General features: G+C 44.9%; 1 protein-coding gene across 15 annotated transcripts in view; it reads right to left on the bottom strand.

The window, feature by feature from the left end:
* The window catches only part of LRRC32 (leucine rich repeat containing 32), a 127,324-nt gene that overhangs the window by 81,634 nt on the left and 19,840 nt on the right, over positions 1–25,850 (bottom strand). For 9 of the 15 annotated variants that reach the window (XR_011165017.1, XR_011165013.1, XR_011165012.1 and 6 more), the window contains one exon: positions 12,812–12,902. Coding sequence is in view for 8 of the 15 variants with exons in the window: in XM_069070895.1 (XP_068926996.1) it covers positions 12,812–12,902 (91 nt within the window). In the remaining 7 variants the exon portion in view is untranslated. Of the gene's footprint in view, positions 1–12,811; positions 12,903–16,961; positions 18,740–24,561; positions 24,609–25,850 lie in introns of those variants that run through there. The other 6 variants (XR_011165014.1, XM_069070891.1, XM_069070893.1 and 3 more) reach the window with 3 other exon arrangements.

The following is a 25,850-nucleotide window of genomic DNA, read 5'->3' on the forward strand; positions in this document are numbered from 1 at the left end:
GTATTACAGTAGTTCTCTTGCCAATATTGCTCCAAAATAGACAGACTATTCCAGATGAGACCCAATCAGAGCAATATAGGCTGGGAGCAGTTCTACAAGCCCCCCTGCTCTGGATGTGACTTCCTGACTGGTCCTCAAACATGGTCCCTATGTCCCCGTTCCAAGTGTTTCCATTGGCTGTTCCCTATCCCTCCTCACAGCTGCCTTCTGGCTTCGTCCTAGTCTCAGATGAAGTCTTCTACAAGAAGCCTCTCCTAGTGTCTTCCTTCTGTGACTCCCCCAATTTATCTTGTCTATAGTTTCTTTGTATGTTTGCATATTGTCCTTCCCATTAGACTGTGAGCTCCTAGAGAGAAGATGATTAATTTTCTGTGTGCACGTTTTTGTCTGTCTTTTCGTTGTGTCCCCAGAGCTTAGCACAGTGTTTGGCACAAGTAGGTGCTTAGTAAACTCTAGCTGATTGATATCAGTACAGTCTTAGTTAGCTTTAAGAACTTTCTAGAGTAGGTGGGAAGTATCCTCTCTTTCTCTTGTTTCCTTCATGGAAAAGCCTAACATGGGGCTGATTGTACAGGAGGTATTCAGGAGGGATGAGTGAACCAATCTCTTAGATGCTGTTGTTCAGTCATTTTCAGTCGTGTCTGACTCATCATGACCCCATTTTGGGTTTTCTTGGCAGAGATACTGGAGCAGTTTACCATCTCCTTCTCCAGCTCATTTTACAGATGAGGAAACTGAGGCAAACAGGGTTAAGTGACCTGCTTAGGGTCACACAGCTAGTGAGTGCCTGAGGCCAGACTTGAACTTAGGTCCTCCTGACTCCAGTCTCAACACTCTAACCACTTAGCCACCTAGTTGCCAACCTCTAAGGTCTCTTCACCTTAAACCTGCCTCTTTTCCTATATTCCCTGTTTCTGTTTATGATATCCCCACTCTCTCTTAGTGGCCCAAGGTTCAAAATCTCAGAAACATTTTGAACCCTGCCTTCTCCTTTGCCCCCAACAGGCAATTACTTCCCAACTCCTCTTGATCCTGTCTCTGTACCATCTTTCCCATCAGTCCCTTCCTCTCCATTCATTACTCTAGGTCAGGTCGTCATTATCTTTCTTAAGACTATTGCAATAGGCTCCTGACTGGACTCCATGGTTCCAGGCAATCTCATTACCTTCTATCCTTCAAACACTTGGCAGAACAACTAGGTAGCATGGTGGATAGGGCTCTGGCCTGGAATCGGGAAGACCTGAGTTCAAATCTGTCTTCAATCATTTACTAGCTATGTGACCTTGGGCAAGTCACTTAAGTTATATCTGACTCAGTTTCCTCATCTGTAAAATGGGGATGATAATAATAATAGCACATACCTCCCAGGGTTGTTGTGAGGATGAAGGCCCATCACACAGTAGGTGTTATAGAAATGCTTATTCCCTGCTTCTTTCCATCTTAATGCGCATGTCTGCCAATGTCATTTTCCCATTAAAAAAACCATTCAGCCTTTGCTTGAAGACCTCCAGGGAGGGGGGACCCACTGTCTCCTGGGAAGCCCATTCTACCTTTATATGGACTCTCCAAAACTTCTTCCCTCCTGCCCTCTGGGACCATGAAGAACAAAGCCAATCCATTCCAACCAGCCATCCATACAAGTCCTCTTTTCCAGCATGCCTGCCCAGCCCATGTCTTCTTTCCTCCTGGCTAAACATCCCCATTCTTGGCTCACATGGGATGGTGTGAAGGCCTCTCACCATCTGCTGCAGTCAGTTAGGACCCCAGGACCTCTGCCTCCAGATGCAGGCCTCTGATTTCTCATATGTTTCACATAATAAGCAAATGAGTCTGTAGCATGTGCTCGCGCGCACACACAAACACACACACACACACACACACACACACACACACACACACACACACGACCAAGCTCAGTGCCAAAACCTTCCTGGTGAGTTAAAAGGACTGCCACTCTCTACTGGATCTGTGACTTCATTAGCGTTGCTACTCCCTCCATCAGCACAGCTCTCGCCCCCTCCAAGCCTGCCCATCCTATGTGACTCTTGGGCACCTTGTCCAGGGGACCCCTCCCCTCCCTGTAAGCCTCCCTTCCTTCTTCTCTCCTTAGTGAAGGCATCACTAGGGGAGCACATGGTCCACCCCTCAGCTGTAGCCTGCTCTCTCCCACCTTCTTCAGCCCCACATTTCTTATATATTTTAACCCATGAGTTAAAAGGACATTTTGATTCTATGATTGCATGTATACTCTGATGCAAATTCTGAGGCAAGGTAAAGTTTGGGGTCTTTCATGGTCAATAGTGTATATAGAGGTCAAGGCCTGAAGCTTCTCTTTACAGCTGGGGTGTCAAACACAACTAGAAGCCTGGACCGAGTCACATTGACTTGGAAAACCACAAATGAACATTATCTGCGTTCTTCTGTATTTATGACTTACTTTGTTAAACACTTCCCACCTGCATTTTAATCTGATTCCATAGGAACTAGAGGCCGTAGCAGCATGTGCTTGCCGAGATCTTGGCTTTTATGGGCTCAGGCATTGGCTAAGACAGGAGAGCTGCAGAAATGGTGCTGGCTAGGTACTCCCTCCCCCACAGGACTGCTGGGGGGAAGGGCTCGCTGCACTTTTAGGGCCAGGGCAATGGGAATTGTTCCTGATGCCCCTACTCCTACAACGATAACAAGAGCTAACAGCGATGGAGTGCGTGCTAGGTGCTAAGGGCTTTACGCTTCTCATCTCATTTGATCTTCACAACAATCTTTCAGAGGCAGGTGCTATTATTATTTTTCCTTTTTCTATAGATGAGAAAATTGAGGCAGACAGAGGCCAAGTGACTTATCCAGGGTGACACAGCTAGTCAGTGTCTGAGGCCAGATTTGAACACCTGACTTCAAGAGAAGCAATCTTTCTAGGGCACCACATCGCTGCCACTTCCACAACCACTACCACTACTGCTATTGCCACTTCTACCACCACCAGCACTACCAACATCACTCTACCATTATTACCACCACTGCCACCACCACCACCACCACCACTACTACCACCACTGCCACCACCACCATAACTACTGCTACTACTACCACTGCCACCACCATCACTACTACTACTACCATTACTACCACTACAGCTAGCTAGCTAGCATTTATATAGGGCTTTAAGGTAGCAATTATACTTTACATATATTATCTCATTGACCCTCACAACATCTAATAGTTCACATCAGGTCAGCAAAACACTTCCCTCCCAATAACCTTGGGAAATCAAGCAGTAAATTATTTTGGTTTTGCTCTAGGTCTATGATATTACCAACGTAGGAGAACTCCCAATGTGGAAACTCCCCTCACTGATGAAGATTGACAATCATCTGTAATTTGCAGTCTTAGAAAGTTGCCTGGAGACATTGGGCAGTGAAATGACCTGCCTAAGGTCACACTAGTGGTACTAGACCATAGTCTTCTGACTCCAGACCCAGCAATCTCTCCATGACACTGCATCACGCCCTTGGAATAACCACTAACATTTCTAGTGCCCTTGAAGGTTTGCAAAACACTTTTTTTTTAACATAACATATCATTAACATATTTTAGCTTCCAAATTACCCTGGGAGATAAGAGCTAGAGATATTATTATACCCATTTCACAAGTGAGTAAAACTGAGGGTCAGAGTTTAATAGATTTTTCAGATATGCTCAGGTGTCTCCTGAGTCGAAGCAAAGCTCTCTTCCCAATGCACAGCACAGTGCTGCCTCCCTCCTTCCATGTGGTCTGTTTAGCTTTGGCCCTGACACTCTCAGAGATGTGGATAGAGAGCCAGAGCTCCTTATTCATAGCTGACAAAAGCTCCTTGAGCTTTATGCACAAGCCAGTGACCAAACAGAGTTTATGAGTGCTCACCAGAAGCTTCAGCAGAAGCAAGCTCACTTCCTGAGGGTTAGTTTGGGCCTAGGACTCGTAGAATTTAGGACACAGTCTGGAGCTGGCAGGGGCCTTGGAACGCAAGCACGATCACCTTCATTATGTGGATGAAGAGACTGAGCCCAAGAGAGGACAAGTGTTTTGCTCACAGCTGGGCAGAGCCAGAAGCCAAGCCCAGGCCCTCCGGCTCCCCATCCAGGGTTCCTGTCACTCCTCTCTCCGCTTCTGTGTTTCTGCCTCTGAGGTCCAGAGCAGAGTAGAGGAGGCTGCAGTGAATGGGAAGGCTGATTGCCATTCCAGCAGGTGGTCCCTGCTCTGTCGGGGATCCAGTGAAAAACCCAGGGGTGGCTTCCAGGAAATCTATTTATAGGGCCGACTGCTTCGTGTGGTAAACTTCAGGAAGTGACGGTGAAGGCTGGGTGGATCAACAGGAAAGGAATGATTGTCTTCCTTCCCTGGGACCCTTTTCCTCTGCTCCTGGCCCAGCCACTATGGAAAGGCTCAAACTGTAACTTTCTTTTTTCAAAAGGAAGAGGATTTTTGACTTGGCCCCTATCCTGTCGCCTGCATCTGGGCCAAGGATGGAAACCAAGGGAGGCTTGGATTCTTACTAAGATCTAAGACAAGGCACTCTAGCATAGTGGGAGCTGCACTGGGTCTGGGGGTTAGATGGTCAGGGTTCAAATTCCATCTGTTACTGGCTGCGTGACCCTAGGCAAGTCATTTCACCTCAACCTCAGGAACTGTTTTTTCATACTTGCCCCACAACCTAGAACAGTGCTTGACACATAGCAAGCATTTCATAAATCCTTAGTAATAGACTTAAGCCTCAGTTTCCTCATCTATAAAATAGGCAAGTTGTGTGGGCAAGCTATATGCATTCTCTGGGCCAGGGAGGCAGTATATTCTAGTGAGTGGAACCTTGGCTTTGGAACCAAGAAGACTTGGGCTGGAATTCCACCTTGGACACTTACCAACTTGGTAAGTCAATGACCCCTCCTGAACTTCAGCTTCCTTATCTATCAAAAGAGCAGAGTGATAACTCCTGCTGTTGTGAGAATCAAATGAGATGATGTGTTCTTGGAAAGACACTTTCAACTCCCAAGAGCTTGCATTTCCCCTCCCAGGTTAATCTCATCACCTTGACTGAATCTGCCCCCTCTCCCCTTGGGACGGTGGAGTACCAGATTCCTCCCGATGCTTTCCTTTAGAGAGGACAGTAGCTGGACTCTGGCCTTACATCTGCTGTCCCACCTGGCTTCAGCTCCTTGGAACGAGATGCCCCAAAGCCAGGCACCCCTCTGTCCAGTCCCTCCCCCTTCCCCCCTGCCTCTTTTGGTGCGTTTTCTCACCTTTTCGATTGTAGGAGAGGGACTGTCTTTTTTTGTTTTTGTTTTTACTAACTGTATTCCTAGCACTTACATCACAGGTGCTTAATAAATGTTTATTGGATTGCAAACCTTAAAACTTTAAATGAATGAGAGCTAGTATTAACAATGGGCAGCTAGGTGGCACAATGGTTAGAGCCCCAAGCCTGGAGTCAGGAAGACCTGAGGTCAAATCTGGCTTCAGACACTCACCAGCTGTGTGACCCTGAGTTAAGAGACCTGTCACTTAACCCTGTTTGCCTCTGTTGTCTCCTCCATAAAGTGAGTTGTAGAAGGACATGGCAAAGCACTCCATTATCTGCCAAGAAAACCCCAGATGGGGTCGAATGAAGCAACTGGACACTAACAACAAAAAGGAGGGATTGAGCAGTGGAATCATTCATGAAACAGCTATTGGCTGCCTTCTTATACAGGAAGCTGGGCTGGATACTTGGGATGTAAACTTAAAAAATGACACAGTCCCTGTCCTCAAGGAGCTTACAGCAGCATGCATGCAGAGGGGGTGAAGTAGAGGGAGATGTGGGCAAAGGAGAGATTCAGACAGAGGATATTTTTGAAGTGAAGAAAACACTTTCAACATGGGTGGTGGTGATAAGGGAAGGCTTCAAGGAGGTGGCATTTGAGCTGAAATAAGAAGAAAGTACTTTCTCTTTCTAAATAATTGGGGTTAAGTGACTTGCCCAAGGTCACATGGCTAGTACGTGTCTGAGGTCAACTTTGAACTCAGGTCCTCCTGTCTCCAGGGCTGGTGCTCTGTGCACTGTGCCACCTCACTGCCTCTTTCTTTCTCTTTCTAAATAATTGGGGTTAAGTGACTTGCCCAAGGTCACACAGCTAGCAGTGCCTGAGGTCAACTTTGAACTCAGGTTCTCCTGACTCCAGGGCCAGCACTGTATTCACTGCACCACCTAGCTGCCCTGAGAAAGTACTTTCCAGGTATGAGACTATAGGTAGGCAGGCAAGGAGGCCAAAAAATGGTTGGGATGTTTATAACTCTACATTTGATCATCCCTTGTGCATCTTGGGGGTGGGAGACGGGATATCTCATGACTGAAAGTAGGAAGAGAGGAATCTGTGGCTTTAAGAAACCAGGATGTATGGGAGCAAGCAGCTAGTAATGGGGAAGGGCTTGGTGGAGAAAGGAGGACAGAGCCATGGATCTCCTTCCTGCTACAGCTGCTCGGCTTGCTTCTGAGTCAGGGGCTTCTAGCCTGGGCTGTCAAAGATGAAGGAACATTGGAACCAGATGAGGCGTCCTGGCCAGATGGGCCATCACACCCGCCCCAGGGCTCTGGCCTCTACCACTGTCAAGGCTTGGCCCAGCACTCAGCCTTTGGGGCCTGTGTTGATTAACTAAGCTGGGTCATCATTTCCACATGGCCAAATGCATGCAGCCACCTCCTTCCTAGCTGGCCATAGGGTAGAGTGAATCATCACTGGGGAAGGAGCACTGGATTTGGAGTCTGAGGACTCGGGTTCAAATCTCTCACTGTCTATGTGACCTTTCCCTCTGTGATCTCCTACCTCCCCCTTACACTACACAAGGGTAGAAGCCCCATCTTCCCAGAGACAGCACAATGGAGTGGAGTGAGCATCAGTCCTGGTTGTGGCATCATACATTTAGACCTGAAAGGGCCCTCAGATGCCCTTCCGTCCGACCTTCTGATTTTACAGACGAGGACCCGCAGGTCGAATGACTGGCCCAAACTGACACGAGTCATGATTGTCAGAGGCCAGAGTCAAGAATACCTAGGTTCTAATGTTAGTCCGGCTGTTTCCCAATTGTGTGGCTACACGCAAGAGATGATCTCTCTGAAGGTCAGTTTCTTCACCTATAAAATGGGAGCTCATTTCAGATCATTCAGGGTTGTGAGGACACCCCTCTGTAGATACTGAACAGCTACAGAAATAAAGACTGGGGTTGATGAGATGCTGGTAGGCGTTTAACAACCAGTTCATTGAAAAGAAAAATATAACCATGACACATTTATAAGTTCAATCTGCCTTATTAAAATTTCCTCTGTTACTTTAAGTTTTTGTTGTTCAGTCATGTCTGACTCTTCTTTGGGGTTTTCTTGGCAAAGATACTGGAGAGGTTTGTCATTTCCTTCTCTAGCTCATTTGACAAATGAGGAAACTGAGGCAAATAGGGTTAAGTGACTTGCCCAGGATCATACAGCCAGTAAGCATCTGAAGTCAGATTTGAACTCAGCAAGAGGAGTCTTTCTGACTCCAGGCCCACCGCTGTATCCACCGAACCACCCAGCCGTCTACTTTAAGTCTAGATAATCAAAATAACAATAAATCATGCCCTGATTCAGAGTGTTGGCTAACTTCCTATATGTAAATGCTCACAGTGAAAATTTAATAATGGCCTCTCATCACTGGCTCTAGTCAGCCCCTGGCTAGGATTATTGCTTTCATTATATTATTAAAACCATAGAACTCTATTTTATGGGTTGGGGCTGACAAGGAGCATGAAGTTCAATGCCCTTATTTTACAGAAGAAGAAAAGGAGGTCCAGAGAAGAGAAAGGGATTGTGGAAGTTTGCTTAGGGCAGTCAGAAGCCTCACTGAAGCCCAGGGCTCCTGATTCCTAATTCTCGGCTCCATCCACTGCCCCACGCTGCCTCCTGTCATACAGGTTTGGAAACACTCGATATCAGCTGAATGAGCTTTCAGAACAGAGAACACAGAATGAAGAATGTCAGCATAGGAAGGGGCCTTAGAGACCATCTAATCTAACCACTTCAATGAAGAAAGGAGGAAACCAAGGCTGAGAGAAGAAAAGGGACTTGTCCAAGGTCACACATCGAGGCAGTGGGACAGCCAAAACGCAAACCCAGGTTTCTTGGCTGAAAAATTGAGAATGGTTTTCAACAAGTATTGAAGGGGGGTGGCTAGGTGGTGCAGTGAATAGAGCACTGGCCCTGGAGTCAGAAGGCCCTCAGTTCAAATCCAGCCTTAAGACACTTAACACTTACTAGCTGTGAGACCTTGGGCAAGTCACTTAATCCCAATTGCCCTACCTACCCCCCTCCAAAAAAGCAAAAACAAACAAACAAAAAATCCCCAAGAGTTGAAGGAAAAAGTTTTGGGGAGAATACTTTGACTACTCAGAAATCTTACTTCTTAGTAACTAAACCTAATGACCCTGTCCTAATAGCAGTGGTACCTGCTTGGATTTAGAACTAACATTGAACTTGTTCAGAAAGACTCAATATTAAGAATACAACCTGTGCAACTTTCCTCCTCTCTGATGGAGAACTTTGGGGGTTAAGTCTGGGTTCCTGAGTCTGGCATTTAAGACACTCCCTAATCTGCTCCCATCAGACATTTCCAGTCTTCTCTTCAGTTTTTCCCTGATACCTCCCCTCTCTTCGGACCAGGTTGGATGCTCCCTTTCCCCTGTATGTTTCTGGGTCAGAGCACCAAACCAAATATTTCATGAGTAGAGAGTAGGCTTTTTGCAGACAGGAACTATGTTGGCTTTCATCCTTCTATCCCTAGTCTGGGCAGAGGGCACACACATTTTGCTTAATAAATATCTGTTGAATTGAATTTAAGTCCTAAGTCTGTTGCCTAATAGCTATGTGGCCCCCTGTATGCCTCAGTTCCCTTCTGTGTAAAGTGAGGGCATTAGACTAAATGTCCTCAGGTCCTGCCCAACTCGAAATTCTGAACTTAAGAATTAGATGCTCTATTTATTCCTTTTTCTAATACATTGTTGCTCCCTCACCCCCATGGAGTCCCCATACTTCTCCTCTTCCTCTCCAAACCCTACCCAAGTTTAAAGTCCACCTCTTCCAAGAAGAATTCTATTTTCCAGAAGAAGCTAGGTCTTATGATGGACAGAGTGCTGGACCTAGAGCCAGGAAATTTCTTTGTTGTTCAGTCAAGTCCAACTTTTCCTGACTTCATTTGGGGTTTTCTTGGGGCAGATATGGGAGTTGTTTGCCATTTCCTTCTCCAGTTCGTTTTACAGATGAGGAAACTGAGTTAAGTGACTTGCACAGGGTCACACAGCTTGTAAGTGTCTGAGGTCAGATTTGAACTCAGAAAGATGAGTTCCTGACTCCAAACACAGCTCTCCATCCATACCTGGCTGCCCCAAAGTTAGGGGGACTTGAATTCAAATACAGCCTCAGATATTTACTAGCTGTGTGAGTGCCCTGAGTTTCCTCCAATTCCCTCAAATGGGTATAATGTTATCATCTGCCTCCCAGGTTTGTTGTGATGATTAAATGAGATAGTATTTGTAAAGCACTTGACACCGTGTCTGACACATAGTAGGGATGGTATGAATCTCACTATCACCATTATTATTGTTGTATATCTGGGGCCAGCCTTGGCTTTGTCCAGGCCAGGATCAGAGCTCTGGGACCAGGGTGAAGGCTTAGCCTGTGTTGCTTCCAAGGGACAGAAGGGATTGGAGAAGCCCAATACACCATGCAGCACGTTGGGTCTTAAGGGGCCTGGATTCCCAAACCTAGCTTTGCCATTTACAAGCACTGGAATGCAAGGTGTCTCTGGCTTTTTAATGTCCTACATGGCTATAACTAGTAAGCTGTTTTTCATCGGGGGCAAAACTAATTTGGTCACTTTCAGACATGAGGGCAGCTAGGTGGTGCAGTGGCTAGAGCACTGGGTCTGGGGTCAGGAAGACTAGTCTTTGTGAGTTCAAATCTGGCCCCAGAAACTTACTGACTGGGTGACTCTAGGCAAGTCACTTAACCCTGTTTGCCTCAGTTTCCTTATCTGTAAAATGAGTTAGAGAGAGAAGTGGTAAACCACTCCAGTATCTTTGCCAAGAAAACCCCAAATGGGGTCACGAAGAGTCAGACATGACTGAAAACTGAACAAGAAGAGATTTGTACCTATCTGAAAATAGGAAGATTTTTCTGAACAGTGGCCATCAAATGTGACTTATGTAAAGCCCTCCCCACCTCAGCTGATATAGTCCAAGATGGAATCACAGGTGAAGTGTTAATATGCTAACAAGGTGTTAAAAATGCTTGTTGACCAATTGACTAATACTCAGGGATCTCTTTTTAGGTTCTCACACCTAGAAAATATGCTACAGCCTAGAGGCCTATAAGTAGCTAAGCCTGGGGCCAATGGAAATAGTGAGTGTTCAGAAGTTGGGGAGTTTAAAGCAGCTGGAGAGTATAAGGCAGCCCAGGATCAGAGCAATTGTAGAGTACCACCCCTGGGGAAGAATAAGATTTACCTCTCTTCTCTCCCCTCCCCCCCCACCCCGCACTGGCCATAGATCCCAATATCAGAGCTACTTGTCTAGAGGGAGACATCATTTTCAGCTACTGGAAAATTTGGAGCACAGCTGAGGGAGCAAAGAAACAGATTTTCTGGATAAATGTCGATATTTATATGTTTTTGTATAAATATAAATAAGCATATCTGTATTTATAATATAACATACTGTATATATAATTTATATTTGTATTTATATTTATTTGTATTGTATTTATAATATAACATGTATAAGCAAACACATGTATGTATATATACAAATGTGTGTATATCATTATATGTGTGTTAGATGTATATACATATATGCATGCATAATATATGTGTGTTATATGTATATATTTGTATGTGTATATATGTATGTATGTATACACACAAATATAGAGTGGCAGTCGCTCAAGGGAGGAAATAACTTACAAAAGCATGATCTCTGGCAATAGAAAAGAGAGCCGATTATGGATTCAAGAGAAGAGTTATCCCTGGCAATCAAGAATTGAGCTACGGAGATCTGCACATCTGGCCCAACTGAAATGCTGTACCCATTAGGACCTTTGGAAGGACTCCATTAGGAAGAAAAAACCCACTCTGCTCCCACAGCCCCTTTCTCTGATTGGTTGGGCCACGTCTTCCTTCCTTTTCTGTACTATCCACTCCTGACTCTAGATTTTCTAGAACATGTTCCTACAGGGTACCTTCTCCTCCTGTCCTCTCTCCCCACCTCCCAGTCCCAACCTGCTTCCTTTTATGGGTTGTCTTCCTTCATTGAATGAAAGCACCTTGAGGGCAGGGACTGTCATTTGTCCGTTTGTACTTGTATTCCTGTGTGCTCTGTGCTTACCGAAGTACCTGCGTATAATAAGTACTTAACGATTGTGAACATGAGATCCCTACATGGATGCCTCATTCAATCAATGTACACTAAGTTTGTGCTCAGTCTTCTCATATGTGTACTTGTGGAAGAATATATACTTGGGTTTTATGGGGGTTTTCAGCTTCTTTTCTTACCATGCCATCTTATTAAATACTTTTGCTTTGAGCGAATTGTGTTTACTGGGATGTTAATAGGAAACACTCTCATGGGGACTTCTAAGCTATCGTTTTTGTAGTGTAGTCCCATAGGATACCCCTAGAACCTGTGGGAAAGGTTGCTGCCCTCTGGGGATCCAAGTCAGAAGTGTCATTGAGGAGAGTAGGGCAAAAGGAATATTACACTTTAAAAGCATAGAATTAAGTGAATGTTAAGTTGCCTATGACTTGGGGTAAGTGGAATAAACAAAGTGGTCAAACCCATGGGAAGGTATTTGTGAGACTTTGGGTTTTAGACACTTGTGTTTAGATAGTTTGCAAAGCAGAAGAAAGGGAAAGCATTCATTCAGCTTGGGGAAAGGAACTACTTACCTCACTAATCTTGATGCTTGCATATGGCCCCACAAAATTCTCTATATTTACAGTAGATACACTTTGCTCTCTACAAACTGTACTTACTGGTCTAGGAATCAGAGAAATGGGGTCCCAGACCTGGCTCTTCCAATGACTACCATGTTTCCCCGATAATAAGACACTGTCTTATTAATTTTTTTGGACAGAAAAACACCAGAGGGCTTATTTTCAGGGGAGGGCTTATTTTAATGAACATTGACAGCAATTTTAATAAACAGGTAAATGTGAACAAAAAAATGTACCAGCAAGCAAATCACTGGGGAAGAACAGGATGACGCGCTCACTGCTGCAGCTCTGATTGGATGCAGCTCGGAGCGCGGGCGTGCATTTCACCCGGGGGGGGGGGGGGAACGGTGCATACAGAGGGCACCGTAATGTAGCGTGTAGCACAGGGGATCACCTTCACTACAGTAGCAATCTCAATAGGGCTTATTTTCGGGGGAGGGCTTATTTTCAGAATAGGTCTTATTATCGGGGAAACACGGTAGTTGCCACCAAAGGTCAATTGCTTAACGTTTTTGAGCGTCAGTTCCCAATCTATCAAATTAGAGAATATTTTCATTCCCTATCTAGAATCACAGAGCTGGAGACCTAGAGGTCATCTTGTCTAACCCTTACCTGAAGCATGAATCTGACTAGTGATGTCATTAACAACTGGCCATTCAGTCTATTTGGATATTGCCAGGGATGGGGGAGTGGGAGAGTCCTGAATGAAGCCCCTTGTGTTCCCATTTCACAAAGCTGACCTTTGCCTCTTGATTCAGGAATGTCTTCTCTTTCAAGGGGACTTTCTTACCATATCACAGGGAGGTTTTTCCAGGGGCCTGTAGGTGGCTCGTCCAAGGTTCACCACAACCAGGAGAAGCAAGACCCACAGGTTCATGGCTCTGGACAGGGATAGGAAAGGAATAAGATACATCAACAGATTTTAGAGAAGACATGTAATGTCCTATTTGTACCATCCTCCCAACTGCCTGTGCTCAGAATGTCAACCACATCATAGACTCAGATTAAAGATTATCAGAGCTGGGAAAGGGAGCTTAGAACACAGAATGCTAGAGCTGGAAAGGGGAGCTAAGAATGCAGAATACTACAGCTGGGAAGGAGGGCTTAGAATACAGAATTCCAGAGCTGGGAAGGAGGGCTTAGAATACGGAATGCCAGAGCTGGAAAGGAAGGCTTAGAACATAGAACACCAGAGCTGTGAAGGAGGGCTTAGAACATAGAATGCCAGAGCTGGGAAGGAGGGCTTAAAACATAGAACACCAGAGCTGGGAAGGAGGGTTTAGAACATAGAACACCAGAACTGGGAAGGAGGGTTTAGAACATAGAATGCTAGAACTGGGAAGGAGGGTTTAGAACATAGAATGCCAGAGCTGGGAAGGGGGCCTTAGAATATAGAATGCCAGAACTGGGAAGGGGGACTTAGAATACAGAATTCCAGAGCTGGGAAGGGCAGCTTAGAACACAGAATGCCAGAACTGGGAAGGGGGGCTTAGAATACAGAATGCCAGAGCTGGGAAGGAGGGCTTAGAACATATAATGCCAGAGCTGGGAAGGGGGCCTTAGAATATAGAATGCCAGAGCTGGGAAGGGGGACTTAGAACATAGAATGCCAGAACTGGGAAGGGGGGCTTAGAATACAGAATTCCAGAGCTGGGAAGGGTGGCTTAGAACACAGAATGCCAGAACTGGGAAGGGGGGCTTAGAATACAGAATGCCAGAACTGGGAAGGAGGGCTTAGAACACAGAACACCAGAGCTGGGAACAAGGGCTTAGAACACAGAATGCCAAAGCTGGGAAGGAGAGCTTAGAATATGGAATGCCAGAGCTGGGAAGAAGGGCTTAGAACATAGAACACCAGACCTGGGAAGGAGAGCTTAGAACACAGAATGCTAGAGCTGGGAAGGAGGGCTTAGAACATAACCAGAGCTGGAAAGAGGGCCTTAGAATACAGAATGCCAGAGCTGGGAAGGAGGGCTTAGAACATAGAACACCAGAGCAGGGTAGGGGGGCTTAGAACATAGAAAGTCAGATCTGGGAAGGGGGCCTTAGAATACAGAAAGCCAGAGCTGGGAAGAGGCACTTAGAACACACACTACAAGACTTGGAAGAGACACCTTTGTGGCTCATCTGGTTCATGGTACAAGGAAGGAAACAGATCTGACAACTAGAAAGTGACCTGTCCAGGGTCACAGTGAGTCAATGGAGATTTGTTCTCTGAAGTTTGGTTTCAGTCAGAGGGCTGCACTTGAGGACCTAGAAAATCACATGTGGCCTCAAGGCCACAGGTTCCCCACCCCAAGAATAAGCTATGTTTTTGAAGTCAGAGATCTTTTCTTATTCATCTTTGTATCTCTCCAGAAGCTGAGCACAGGACTGTATAGAGTAGTGTGATAGAACCCAAAAGGAGCAGCCAGGAGTGCAATGAATAGAGTGCCAGGCCTACAATAAGAAAGAATCATCTTTCTGAGTTCAAATCCAGACTTGGATACTTACTAGCTGTGTGACCCTGGACAAGTCACTTCACTCTGTTTGCCTTGCTTTACTTATCTGTAAAATGATCTGGAGAAGGAAATGAGAAACTGCTCCAGTATCTCTGCCAAGAAAACCCCAAATAACATCACAAAGAGTCAGATGCAACTGAAAACAACTGAACAGAAACACAGAAGCCCAAAGGTCAGCTAGTCTAGCCCCGTTCATTTTATAGATGAAGAAACTGAGGACCAGAGAACTTAAATGATTGTCCCAAGGCTACCTAAACATTAGGTGGCAAAGCCAGGATGCCCACCCGGGTCACCTGCTTCATCAAAGTTTGGTGAAGGGCCTTTGGAGTAATGAGCATAAATATGGCAGCATCTCATCTCTTCACTCACCATTCCATCAGCATCTATTAAGTACCTACTATTACATGCTGGTCCTTGTGTCCTGGACTGTTCCAGACATGTAGGGGAAGTCATCGCCTCTTTGTCACTCCCATACCCATGCCATGCCCATGTGGCCTTAGGAAAGTCACTTCATGTCTCTGGATGGAGGACTAGCTGACCTTTAGGATTCTATGAACCTACTATCTATAAGAACGTGTGCTCAGCCTTTGGAGAGAGACAAAGATGATTAGGAAATGGTCTCTGAATTCAAGAACTCATGGAATGATTCCAAAGGCATACAGTGTATTCTAGGAACAAATTTATGAGGGCAAAGCTTAGAATTCAGAGGGGAATACCAAGGGAGTCTGAAACAAAGAAGCAATCAGAATGTGAGGTCAGTCAGGAAAGCCTTCCTGGAAGAAGTGAATTTCTCCAGGCTTGAGAAATCCAATTTATCATCCTCTTACCCTTGTCCTTCCCTCACCTAAATTCTCTCCTTCTCTGGATGTAAATGTATTTTGGAGGGGAAGCTGGACCTGATTTCACTGGTGTGGGAAACTCCATTAGAGATTTCAGATCAGAGGCGGGAAAGGGGAGTGAAAAGGAAGGGAATAAACATTTATATAGCACCTAATACATGTCAGGCACAGCCCTAAGCATTTTGCAAATATTATTTCATTTGATCCTTATAAAAACCCATAGATGCTACTATTATCCCCATCTTGCAGTTGAGAAACTGAGGCAGAAGTTAAATGACTTACCCAGGGTCATACAGTTAGTGGATATCTGAAATCATATTTGAACTCAGGTCTTCCTGACTCCAGACCCAGGGCTCTATCTACTTTATATCCCTTAGCTGCCTAATATTAATAATTGTTCTACAATTTATGCCTGGGAGACTTAAAAGTTTCGATCTCTCATCCAGGGTCACACAGCTAGTGTCAATAACAGGACTTGCACCCTGGTCTCCGTGACCTTCAACACTAGTCCTCCCTCCTTTAGGGCATCATGGTCTCCTGCTTGTACATGTATCGTTGAAGATGACTCTCCTAATGTATTAGGCCAAGCCCTGAGCAGTCACTTTAGAAGCAGTGGCAGAGCCTTCATAGGATCCTAGGCCAGGAAGGGACCTCTAAGACCACCTGGCCCAAGTCCTGCATTGTTAGAGTGGAAGAATTTGAGGCTTAACAAGGCTAAGTCACTTGCCCTGTCAAATCACTAGGAAACAGAATGACTGCTTACATAGACCACAGGCTACACTGTGGTCTAATGAATGAATGAATACAGTCCAGGAAAGCAGGGCTTCTTGGTGATATGTATGGCCTGAGGGCGTGCACAATACGAAGTGAATATGCTTTGTGTTCAGAACCAAGGCTGCAGTGAAATTGTGGATGCAACTTGGGCAAGAAATGCCTCTGATTCATTACAGGTTTGGTTTTTTATTAATGACTGGTCACTGTGCATTCAGAAACCTTTTATTGTAGCCAAATTTTTCACAATCCCATATGGGGTCAGACCCACAGTTTAAGAAGCCCTGCAAAAGGATCCATGGGGACAGCTAGGTGGCACAGTAGCATAGCACTGGACTGGAGTGGTGAAGACTAATCTTTGTGAGTTCAAATCTGGCCTTAGACGCTTACTAGCTGTGTGACCCTGGGCAAGTCACTTAACCTTGTTTGCCTCAGTTTCCTCATCTGTAAAATGAGCTGGAGAAGGAAATGGCAAACCATTCCAGTATCTTTGCCAAGGAAACCCCAAATGGGGTCATGAAGAGCCAGTCGTGAATGAAAAACAATAACAAAGTATCCATGATTTTATATATATTCAGGGAGCATCTTCAGTCTTGGAAGATAACATAGCACACATAACTGAGACGCCTGGACTGGCTTGCCTACCTTCCCTCCTAGTTCTGACAGTCTGTGCTCTAAGGTTCATCTCAGCACTAACATTCTGTGTTCTAAGGTCCTGTCCCACTCTAACATTCCCTTTCACAAATGAATGAAAAAGCATTTATTTGGCGCTTACCATATACAAAGCACATGGGGAAAAGCAAACAGTCCCTGCTCTCAAGGAGCTCACCTTCTAATTGGCTGTTGTACAGTCATTTTTCAGTGGTATTCAACTCTTCATGACCCCTTTTGAGGTTTTCTTGGCAAACATCCTGGAGCCGTTTGCCATTTCCTTCTCCAGACCATTTTACAGGTGAGAAAACTGAGACTGAATGGGGTTAAGTGACTTGCCCAGCGTCACACAGCAAGGAAGTTTCTGAGGATGATTTGAACTCAGGTCTTCCTGAATCCAGGTCCAGTCCTCTATCCACTGCACCACCTACCTGCCCTACATTCTAATCAGAGGAGATAACACATGCAGGAGATTTCAGCTGCAAATCAAGTGTAAAGGGCCTACATGAGTGTCAGTAAAGGAGATGGAGATGCATCTTCTGTAACAGCATTTCTACTGACAAAATCATCTTTTTCTGATGTTGAGGCATGTGACAGGGCTGAGGATTTGGGGGATGAGAACTCTCTTTTCTGGATTCTTCAGTCACCACAGCTACGGAAGCAATTACCAGAAGACATCTCTCCTGGATTGGCTTCTGAGAGGGCCCAGCAAGGTATGGGGCCAATAATTCAGAAGGTGATCCACGTCCTGGGCTCTTAGGTTCACCTACCCTTTGGTGGGAGTTGCTCAGCAATTGGTTTTGGTGGTGTCAGGGAAGGTGGGTCCCTTCTCCACAGTGACCTTTCCTCTCAATGATGACCATGGGACCTGGGCTGAAAGTAGCAGGACTGATGGTCTGGGGGTTGATATTCCCAAAGCTCTTGGATTCAGGGTCCTGGGCTATCTCCAGGTGTGAGGAGAGGTGGTGGTCAAAGTGATGACAGAGGTTTGGCTTGCCTGGTACATGCTGTCTCCTGTCTCTCCCTGGTGTTTTACTAGGCTTACAGTTGCCCCATCTTCCTCAACCCCTTCTAAACGCTCTGCAATCCCTCTCAGATCTGGCATTCTGTGGCTGGCTGGATGAATTCCAAGCCACAGAGTGATATAGAATGATGCTCCTATCCCAATCTGAGTCTAAATGTTCTCTGGGCTTCCCACACAAAGCCATCTTCAAACCTATGGCTAGATATATAGGGCACTGAGATAACTCAACAGAGGCTGACATCAGAGCATCTAATATCCCCTCCCCTCTCCTTCTTACACTCTCCTTCGACAGGGGCCTTAAGAGAAGCCCCTTCATCTCATGTGCTCGAATCCGGGAGTACACACCTTGTACAGGCCCCAAGAAGCTTTCTTTCCCCATACTAGTTCCTGCAGCCCTCCCTGGCCCTGCTCTTCCCCCAACAGCATCCCTCCTCTCACTTCCTCTCTCTGGGGACCTGTTATGTAAAGACTCCTTGGCCTTTGAAACTTGGGTTCTTCCCCATTGTTTGGGCAGCTCCTGGGCTGAGATTAGTCAGGAAGTCCCATTGTCAAGGCAGGAGTTAAGTGCCCTGGCATTGTATGAACCAAGGGCAGCCCTGCCTTTCACTTACCCTGGGCTGTTTGCTCAGTCTTAGTCAACCTCAGAAAGACCCCTCTCCAACTCCCAACCTCTAGGCCTTAGGAGAAGTAAGGCAGTGTGACATTAGACTGGATTGTGTTTGGCAGAGCCGGAGGGGACTTTGGAGCACAGAATGTTATTGAGCTAAAGTACAGATAACTTCAAAAGAGGCCTCAGATTGTGTACTCTGACGCCTGTCCAAACCATCAATCCATCAATCATCTAGCAATTATTAAGTGCTTACTGTGTGCCTGGCACTGTGCTAAGTGTTGAAGACACAAAGAAAGTCAAAATAGCACCTGCCCTCAGAAAGTTTACATTCTAATATGTGTGTGTGTATACACACACATGTATATGAGACAGGTGGCTCAGTGGATAAAGCGCTGTTCCTGGAGTCAGGAAGACCTGAGTTCAAATCTGGTCCCAGACACATTAGCTGTGTGACCCTGGGCAAGTCACTTACATCTATTTGCCTTAATCCACTGGAGAAGGAAATGGCAAACCACTCCAGTATCTTTATCAAGAAAACCCCATAGACAATATTGGTGTGTTATGGTCCACAGGGTCATGAAGAGTCAGACACAAGTAAACAACAGATGTCATATATAAATTGGTACTTACAACATAAATGCAGAGTAGATAAATACTTGGTTGACTTGGAGAGGAAAGTACTAGCTGCTAGGGGAACTGGGAAAAGACCTCCTGGAGAAAGATATCTGAGTTGTCTCAAAGAAAACTAGGGTTTCCCACAGTGCAAGGTGAGGAGGAAGGGCATTCCAGGCATGGGGTACAGCCAAGGCAAAGGTACAGAGATGGGTATAATGATATCTCCAATGAGTGACCATTAGGTTTCTGCTTTCCCCATCTAGTGATGGGGAACTCTCACCTTTCCCCCACTCAACTCTCCATCTCCAATTGTTTTGAACAACTTATATTGTAAGGTAGTTTTTCCCTACGTTAACCAGAATCAGTCACTTTTTAACCCCACCCTGCTGATCCAAGTTGTCTCTGAAGCCTAGCCTTCTATCTATGTATTCAAAGACTGATGGGACAGTGGATAGAGCCCCTGAGACTGGAGCCAGGAAGACTTGAGCTCATATCTGGCCTCAGATACTGATTAGATGTATGACCCTGGGCAAGTCACTTAACCTCTATCTGCCTCAATTTTCTCATCTGTGAAATGGAGATGATAATAGCACCTACTTCCCAGGGTTTCTGCAAATGATCAAATGAGATGAGAACTGAAAAGTGTTTGGCACAGTGCCTAGAACATAGTAGGTGCCATATAAATGCTTGTTTCCTTCCTTCCTTAGCATACTGTTGACTGATATTAAGCTTGCAGTCCATTGAAACCCTCAGATCTTTTTCATAAGAATTCTTCTAGCTCTGCCTCCCTGGTCAAGTAGCTGTTTGTTTGTAGCTTGTTTTTTTAACACCACTGCAGGAATTTACATTTATGTCTGTGAAATGTAAGAGCGTGGAGGAAATGAGAGACTATCCAGTCCAATTTCACAAGTGAGGAAACTGAAGCCCAGAGAGGTGAGGTGATTTGGCTAAGGCCACAAAGCAAGGTCCAGGTACTGCCGGGACCAGAAAGGTCAGGACAGTTGGTATAAATGTAAGCCAAGAAGACATGGGGTCAGTGTCCATAAAGCCAGGTAGATGGTGTAGGCAGAGAACCACAGGGGATAGAGACTGGGTAGAGATACCAAACCCTAGGCATTTGGACCAACTCAGAAGAGGAATGATAGAGATACAAGGGGACCTAGAGGTGTTTGGGTCCAACTCCCTTATTTGATTGAAGAGGAAACAGGCTCAGAAGGGAAGGGGCCTGCCCAAGACCAAAAGGATGTGTCGGGGCTAAGTCCAGAACTGAGCCCAGGATTCATGCTGACATTTAGTTACTGTCAATCAGGCTGTACCCAAATGGTCTTCCTGACCTCCCTCTCTCATGTGCTTTCCCTGATTGGATTTTCCCTTATGAGCTCTGTTCCAGATTGGGCGATCATAGTAGAAATAGCTAGCTTAACATAGATTTGTTGTTGAGTTGTGTCTGACTCTTCATGACCCCATTTGGGTTTTGGGGTGGTTTATTTATTTATTTATTTTGCAAAGACACTAGAGTAGTTTGCCATTTCCTTCTCCAACTCATTTTACAGATGAGGAAACTGAGGCAAACAGGGTTAAGGGTCTTGCCCAGGATCACACAGTTAGTAAGTGTCTAAGGCCAGATTGGAACTCAGGTCCTCCTGACTCCAGGACCATTGCTCTATCCACTGCATCACCTAGCTGCCTTAAGAACTACATTTAGCAGGACAAAGTGAAATAAGAGGCAAAGCTGGAACTTGAACCTGGGTCTCCCTGAGTCGTGTTAATTGATTGTCTGACGAATGAAGTAGGATAGACTCTGAACGAGTCACCTGGGCTGTCTGAACTTTGTTTGCCTCTCAATAGAATAGACAAACTAGACTAGATCTCTGGTCATGTCTAGTATCTCCCGGCTTTGACATTCCAGGTTTTAAAGCTCCTTCCAGGTTTGGCATGCTAAGTGTTTTCCAGATCAGACATTCTATGTGCTGTGTTTTTAGTTTGCTCCTTGTCCTCTTCCAGCTCTAATATTCTGCTTTCTAAGGTCCTTTCCAGCTCAGACTGTTTTTTAAGGACTCTTCTAGCTCTGACAGTCTATGTTCTAAGGTCCCTTTTAGTTGTGACAATCTGTGTTCTCTGATATAACTTTGCATGTTTTATGATCCCACCTAGTTCTGACATATGTTCTAAGGTTTCTTCTAGCTCTGAAAGTTTGTGTTCTGTGTGCTAACATTCTACATCTTATGGTCCCTCCCAGCTCTGCTGGTCTGGGGCGTAAGGATTCTTCTAGCTCTGACAGTCTTAGGACTCTCTCTGACACATATTCAATAAGTGAGTTATGTTTGTGTCCACGTACACAATCTCCTTGTTGTGTGTGCAGGGAATGCTAAGTCGAGGATAGAAGGGGGTGTGGCAGCAGCAGCAGCATAGAAGAGTTCCCACTTAACTTTGGGTGGTACTCTCCCAATGCCATTCCTCCCCCCTCCAGATTCCATGTGACTGTAGAGAAAAGTCCTCTCCCTTTCCTTATTTCTCCCACTGAAGGAAATGACAACAAGGACAATGAATATAATTTCTTACACTTACATAATAAGGTTTTGACCTTTGTGATGGGCTTTCCTGTATCATCTGAATTTCATTACAATTTTAGGAAGTGACTAGTGAAGATGTTATTAGTTCCATTTTATGGATGAGGATACCAAGACAGGGAAGTGATTTGCTTAAGGTCACACAAAGGGCCCCAGACAAGACTAGAATGTAGGGGTTTTCAGATGGACGTCTGGATATCTCTACCCTTCTCAGACTGGCCATCACACTTTCTTCCCTAATCCCCTCCCAACCCACAATCATTGAGAACCCAACAGACTATATACATGAGCAGAAAAAACATCCACCAACTCAACATCATTTTAGATCCACTGGAAAAAGATTCCCCATCTCCCAGAATATAAAAGAAGTAGCATCATGTGAGCCAGGTCATGGGGTGCACAGAGAAGATTGACTTGGAGTTAAGAAAGCTTAGGTTGTATCTCCTCTCAAACACTAGCTGTGCAACCATAAGCAAGTTACTCAACCTAGCCCTGATTCAGTTTCTCATACATAAAATGGGGATAAGAAGAAGCAAGGAACTAGACTACAATACAAAGACAAAAAGTTAATACCTTTGTAATTTCTTACACTTACATAATAAGGTTTTGACCTTTGTGGTGGGCTTTCCTGTCAAAAGACAAAAAGTTAAGACCCTGCCTTCAGGGTGCTTATAGTCAACAGGAGGGTGGGGATGGGATAAGTGCACATATAAGTAAATACAAAGTAATTTTAGGGTTAGAGGGAAGAACTCTTGGACAAAGGTAAGTGGGAATGAGAAATAAATTGGAAGTTTTTTTTAAAAACCATAAAGAGCTTATAAATGCAAGCTATGATGATGATGACAGCTGGCATGCAGCAAAGAGTTAAGGCAATTAGGGTTTAGGTTCTAGCATTACCAGGTGACCTTGAGCAAGCAGGTCCCTTCCCCTTTCTGGGGCCTCAGTTTACTCATCAACAGATGAGCAATGGGGTTCTAAGAAGATAGTGGAAAAAACAGTTTTTAAAAAACCAAAACTGTTAACAGTTTACAACCAAACAGGAAGGAGAAAGAATAGAGGCATGAAGCTGTTATCAGCCTCTGCCTGGCTGGGGCAGCCTGCCTCTGAGGAGCCCCATCAGACACACAGGAGACTGACTCATCAGGTTGGCACCCACCCTGCTTGGGCCAATCCCTGCTGCCTGGGCTGCACAGCTTTTGTGGTGGAGGGTGGAGGAGGAGAGGGAAAGTAGAGGTGGGACTGGAGGGGTTGTTTTTCAAGGACCTCACTGGGTCCTAGGATTGAGCTGCAAGGAGCCTTATTACAAGTAAATAGTAAGATCAGGATTTGAACCCAAGTCTCCTGACTCCAAATTCCACTCCCCTCCTCACTGAAACTCTCAGTGTCTTCTGGCTGCTCCAAGAAGCCTGGAAATGTTAGGCTGCAAGAACTGAGCAGTAGTCAGCGGAGAGAACCCTGTAGTTGAGTCAAATGACACACTTTATGTGGACAAGGTGGTGGTAGTGGCAGTAACTAATAGTAGTAATAGTGGCGGTGGTGGTAGTTGTGGTTGTGGTGATAGTAGTAGTGATAGTTGGTGGTGGTAGTAGCAGTAGTAGTAGTATAGTAATAGTGATAGTAGTAGTAATAGTAGTTAGCAGTAAGTAGTAGTAGTAGTAGTAGTAGTAGTAGTAGTAGTGGTAGTAGTAGTGGTGGTGGTAGTAGTAGTAGCAGAAGCATTCGTAGTAGCAATAGTAGTGGTAGTTAGCAGTAGTAGTGTAGTAATAGTGATAGTAGTAGTAATAGTAGCAGTAAGTAGTAGTAGTGGTAGTAGTAGTGGTGGTGGTAGAAATAGTAGCAGCATTAGTAGTAGTAATAGTAGTTAGCAGTAATAGTAGTATTAATAGTAGTTAGCAATAAGTAGTAGTAGTAGTAGTAGTAGCAGTACTAGTAGAAATAGTAGTAGTTGTTGTCATTGTTAATATTTATATGGCACTTTAAAGTTTGCAAAGAGTGTACCTATGTTATTTCATTTGATCCTCATAATCACCCTAGGAGATAGGTGCTATTAGCATTCCCATTTTACAAATAAGGAAAGTGAGGCAGACGCTAAAAGGATCACACAGCTAATAAGTGTCTGAAGCAGAATTTGAACTCGAGTCTTTCTTAGTTCAGGTGCAGCAATCTGTTGCACCAACTAGCCTATTTTCTACCTCAACTGAGCTCCCACATCAGAGCAGATCTTGAGTCACATAAGTGACTGAAATCATCCATAACACATATAAGAGCTAGGCTACAATACAAAACCCAAAGCAAGGCTGGGCTTATTTTTGTTGAGTCTAAAAACAAAACAAACCACCAAACAACATTTAATTCCATAGAGCACAGCAGAGCCTTGTCTCCCAAGGTTCTCCACAAACAAGTTGCCTCACAGGCCTAAGGCAAAGGCAGGCAAGAGTCCTCAAAAGAAGTAACAACAAAGACAATTGTGTTCTAGAATGTAGAATTTCAGAATGCTGGACTTCTAGTCTTGGAAAGTTAGAATGACAGAATTCTAGATCAAGAGACACTTAGAAGTCAGGGATCCTAGAATTTCAGAATCTCAGAGCTAGAAGGGAAGGTACAGGTCACATTTAGTCCAAACATCCATCCTGGGTCTACAATTTCCCCAACAAATGATCATTCAGCCCCTGTCTGAACATAATCACCACCAGTGACATGGAGTGAATTCTATTTTTAATTTTTTCTTCCTAATATTGAACTGAAATCTTCCCCATCTTCCTCCTCCTGAGGGAAGTAGATAGAGCAGAGATAAACTTTGTCTTCTCCCTTTTTTCTTTTTTTGGTTGGGTGGGAAGAAGGTGGAACTGGCCCTGCTAACTACTATCCATCTGGGATAACAGATGACAGGCAACAAAAATAATAATTAGAAATTTTTCAGCTTTATAGTGCTTCAAATTTGAAAAGACACTTTCCTTACAATGTCCATCCACTCCAGTCCGTCCTCAACTCAGCTGTTAAAATTACCTTAAAGGAAAACAAAAACAAAATGACCTTAAGGGGCAGATCTGATCGTGTCCTGCCCCCAGTAAAATCCAGTGGCCCCCTAACACCTCCAGGATTAAATATAAAATCCTCTGGTGTTCAAAGCCCTTCATAATCCCCTCTCATCCCATATACACCTTTCCAGTCTTCTTATATCTTACAGCCCCCAACCCCCTGCCACGTACTCTGATACAGTTGACACTGGCTGCCTTGCTGGTGCTTGAAAAGCTTGGATAACACTCTCCATCTCCTGACTCTGGGCATTTTCTCTGGATGTCCCCCATGCCTGGAATGCTCTCCCTCCTCATTTCTACCACCTGGCTTCCTTTAAGTCCTAGCTCAAATTTCACCTTCTTGTTGTTGAGTCATTTTTCAGTCATGTCCGACTTTTCATGACCCTATTTGGGGTTTTCTTGGCAAAGACACTAGAGCAGTTTGCCATTTCCTACTGCAGCTCATTTTAGAGGTGAGCAACTGAGGCAAACAGGGTTAAATGACTTGCCCAGGGTCACACTGCTAGTAAGTTATGAGGTCACATTTGAACTCAGGTCTTCCTGACTCCAGGACCAGGAAACTCTATCCACTTTGCCACCTAGCTGCAGCAATCCTTTCCTAATTCAAGTGCCTTCCCTCTGTTGATTGGCTCCAATTTAGCCTGTATCTACCTTGATTACTTACATCTCCTCTATTGAACTCCTCGAGGACAGGGACTTTTACCTTTCTTTGTAACCCCAGAGGCCTAGCACAGTGACTGGCACATAGTAGGTGCTAAATAAATGCTTACTGACTGACATAGTAAGGGCTTAATAAATGCTTATTTACTTCCAAGTATTAAATTTTCCATTTTACAGATAAGGAAACTGAAGCCCAGAGAGTTGAAATGATTCCTTGATGGTCACATAATAGACATGAGAACTATACTTCACACTCAGGCCCTCTGATTCCAAGTCCGGTGTTCTATCTATTATACCCCCATCTAGAAAGTTACCCAGAAAAGAAGGCTATTTTGTAAGTTTTGAGATCACCTCTGATGTAATGGGAAAGTTCTGGCCTCAAAGACAGGATACCTGGATTTGGAGGGGCCTTGAGAATGCCACTTTCTTCCTCAGTTTCCTCATCTGTAAAATGGAGTTCACAGCACTTGTACTACTTTCTTTAAAGCCTTGTGGGGTGTGTGTGTGTGTGTGTGTGTGTGTGTGTGTGTGTGTGTGTGTGTGTGTGTGT

Source organism: Petaurus breviceps, unplaced genomic scaffold (genome assembly GCF_028583685.1).
Source record: "Petaurus breviceps papuanus isolate PSGF00001 unplaced genomic scaffold, PetGlider_PUasm1.0 90823, whole genome shotgun sequence".
Taxonomy (NCBI): domain Eukaryota; kingdom Metazoa; phylum Chordata; class Mammalia; order Diprotodontia; family Petauridae; genus Petaurus; species Petaurus breviceps.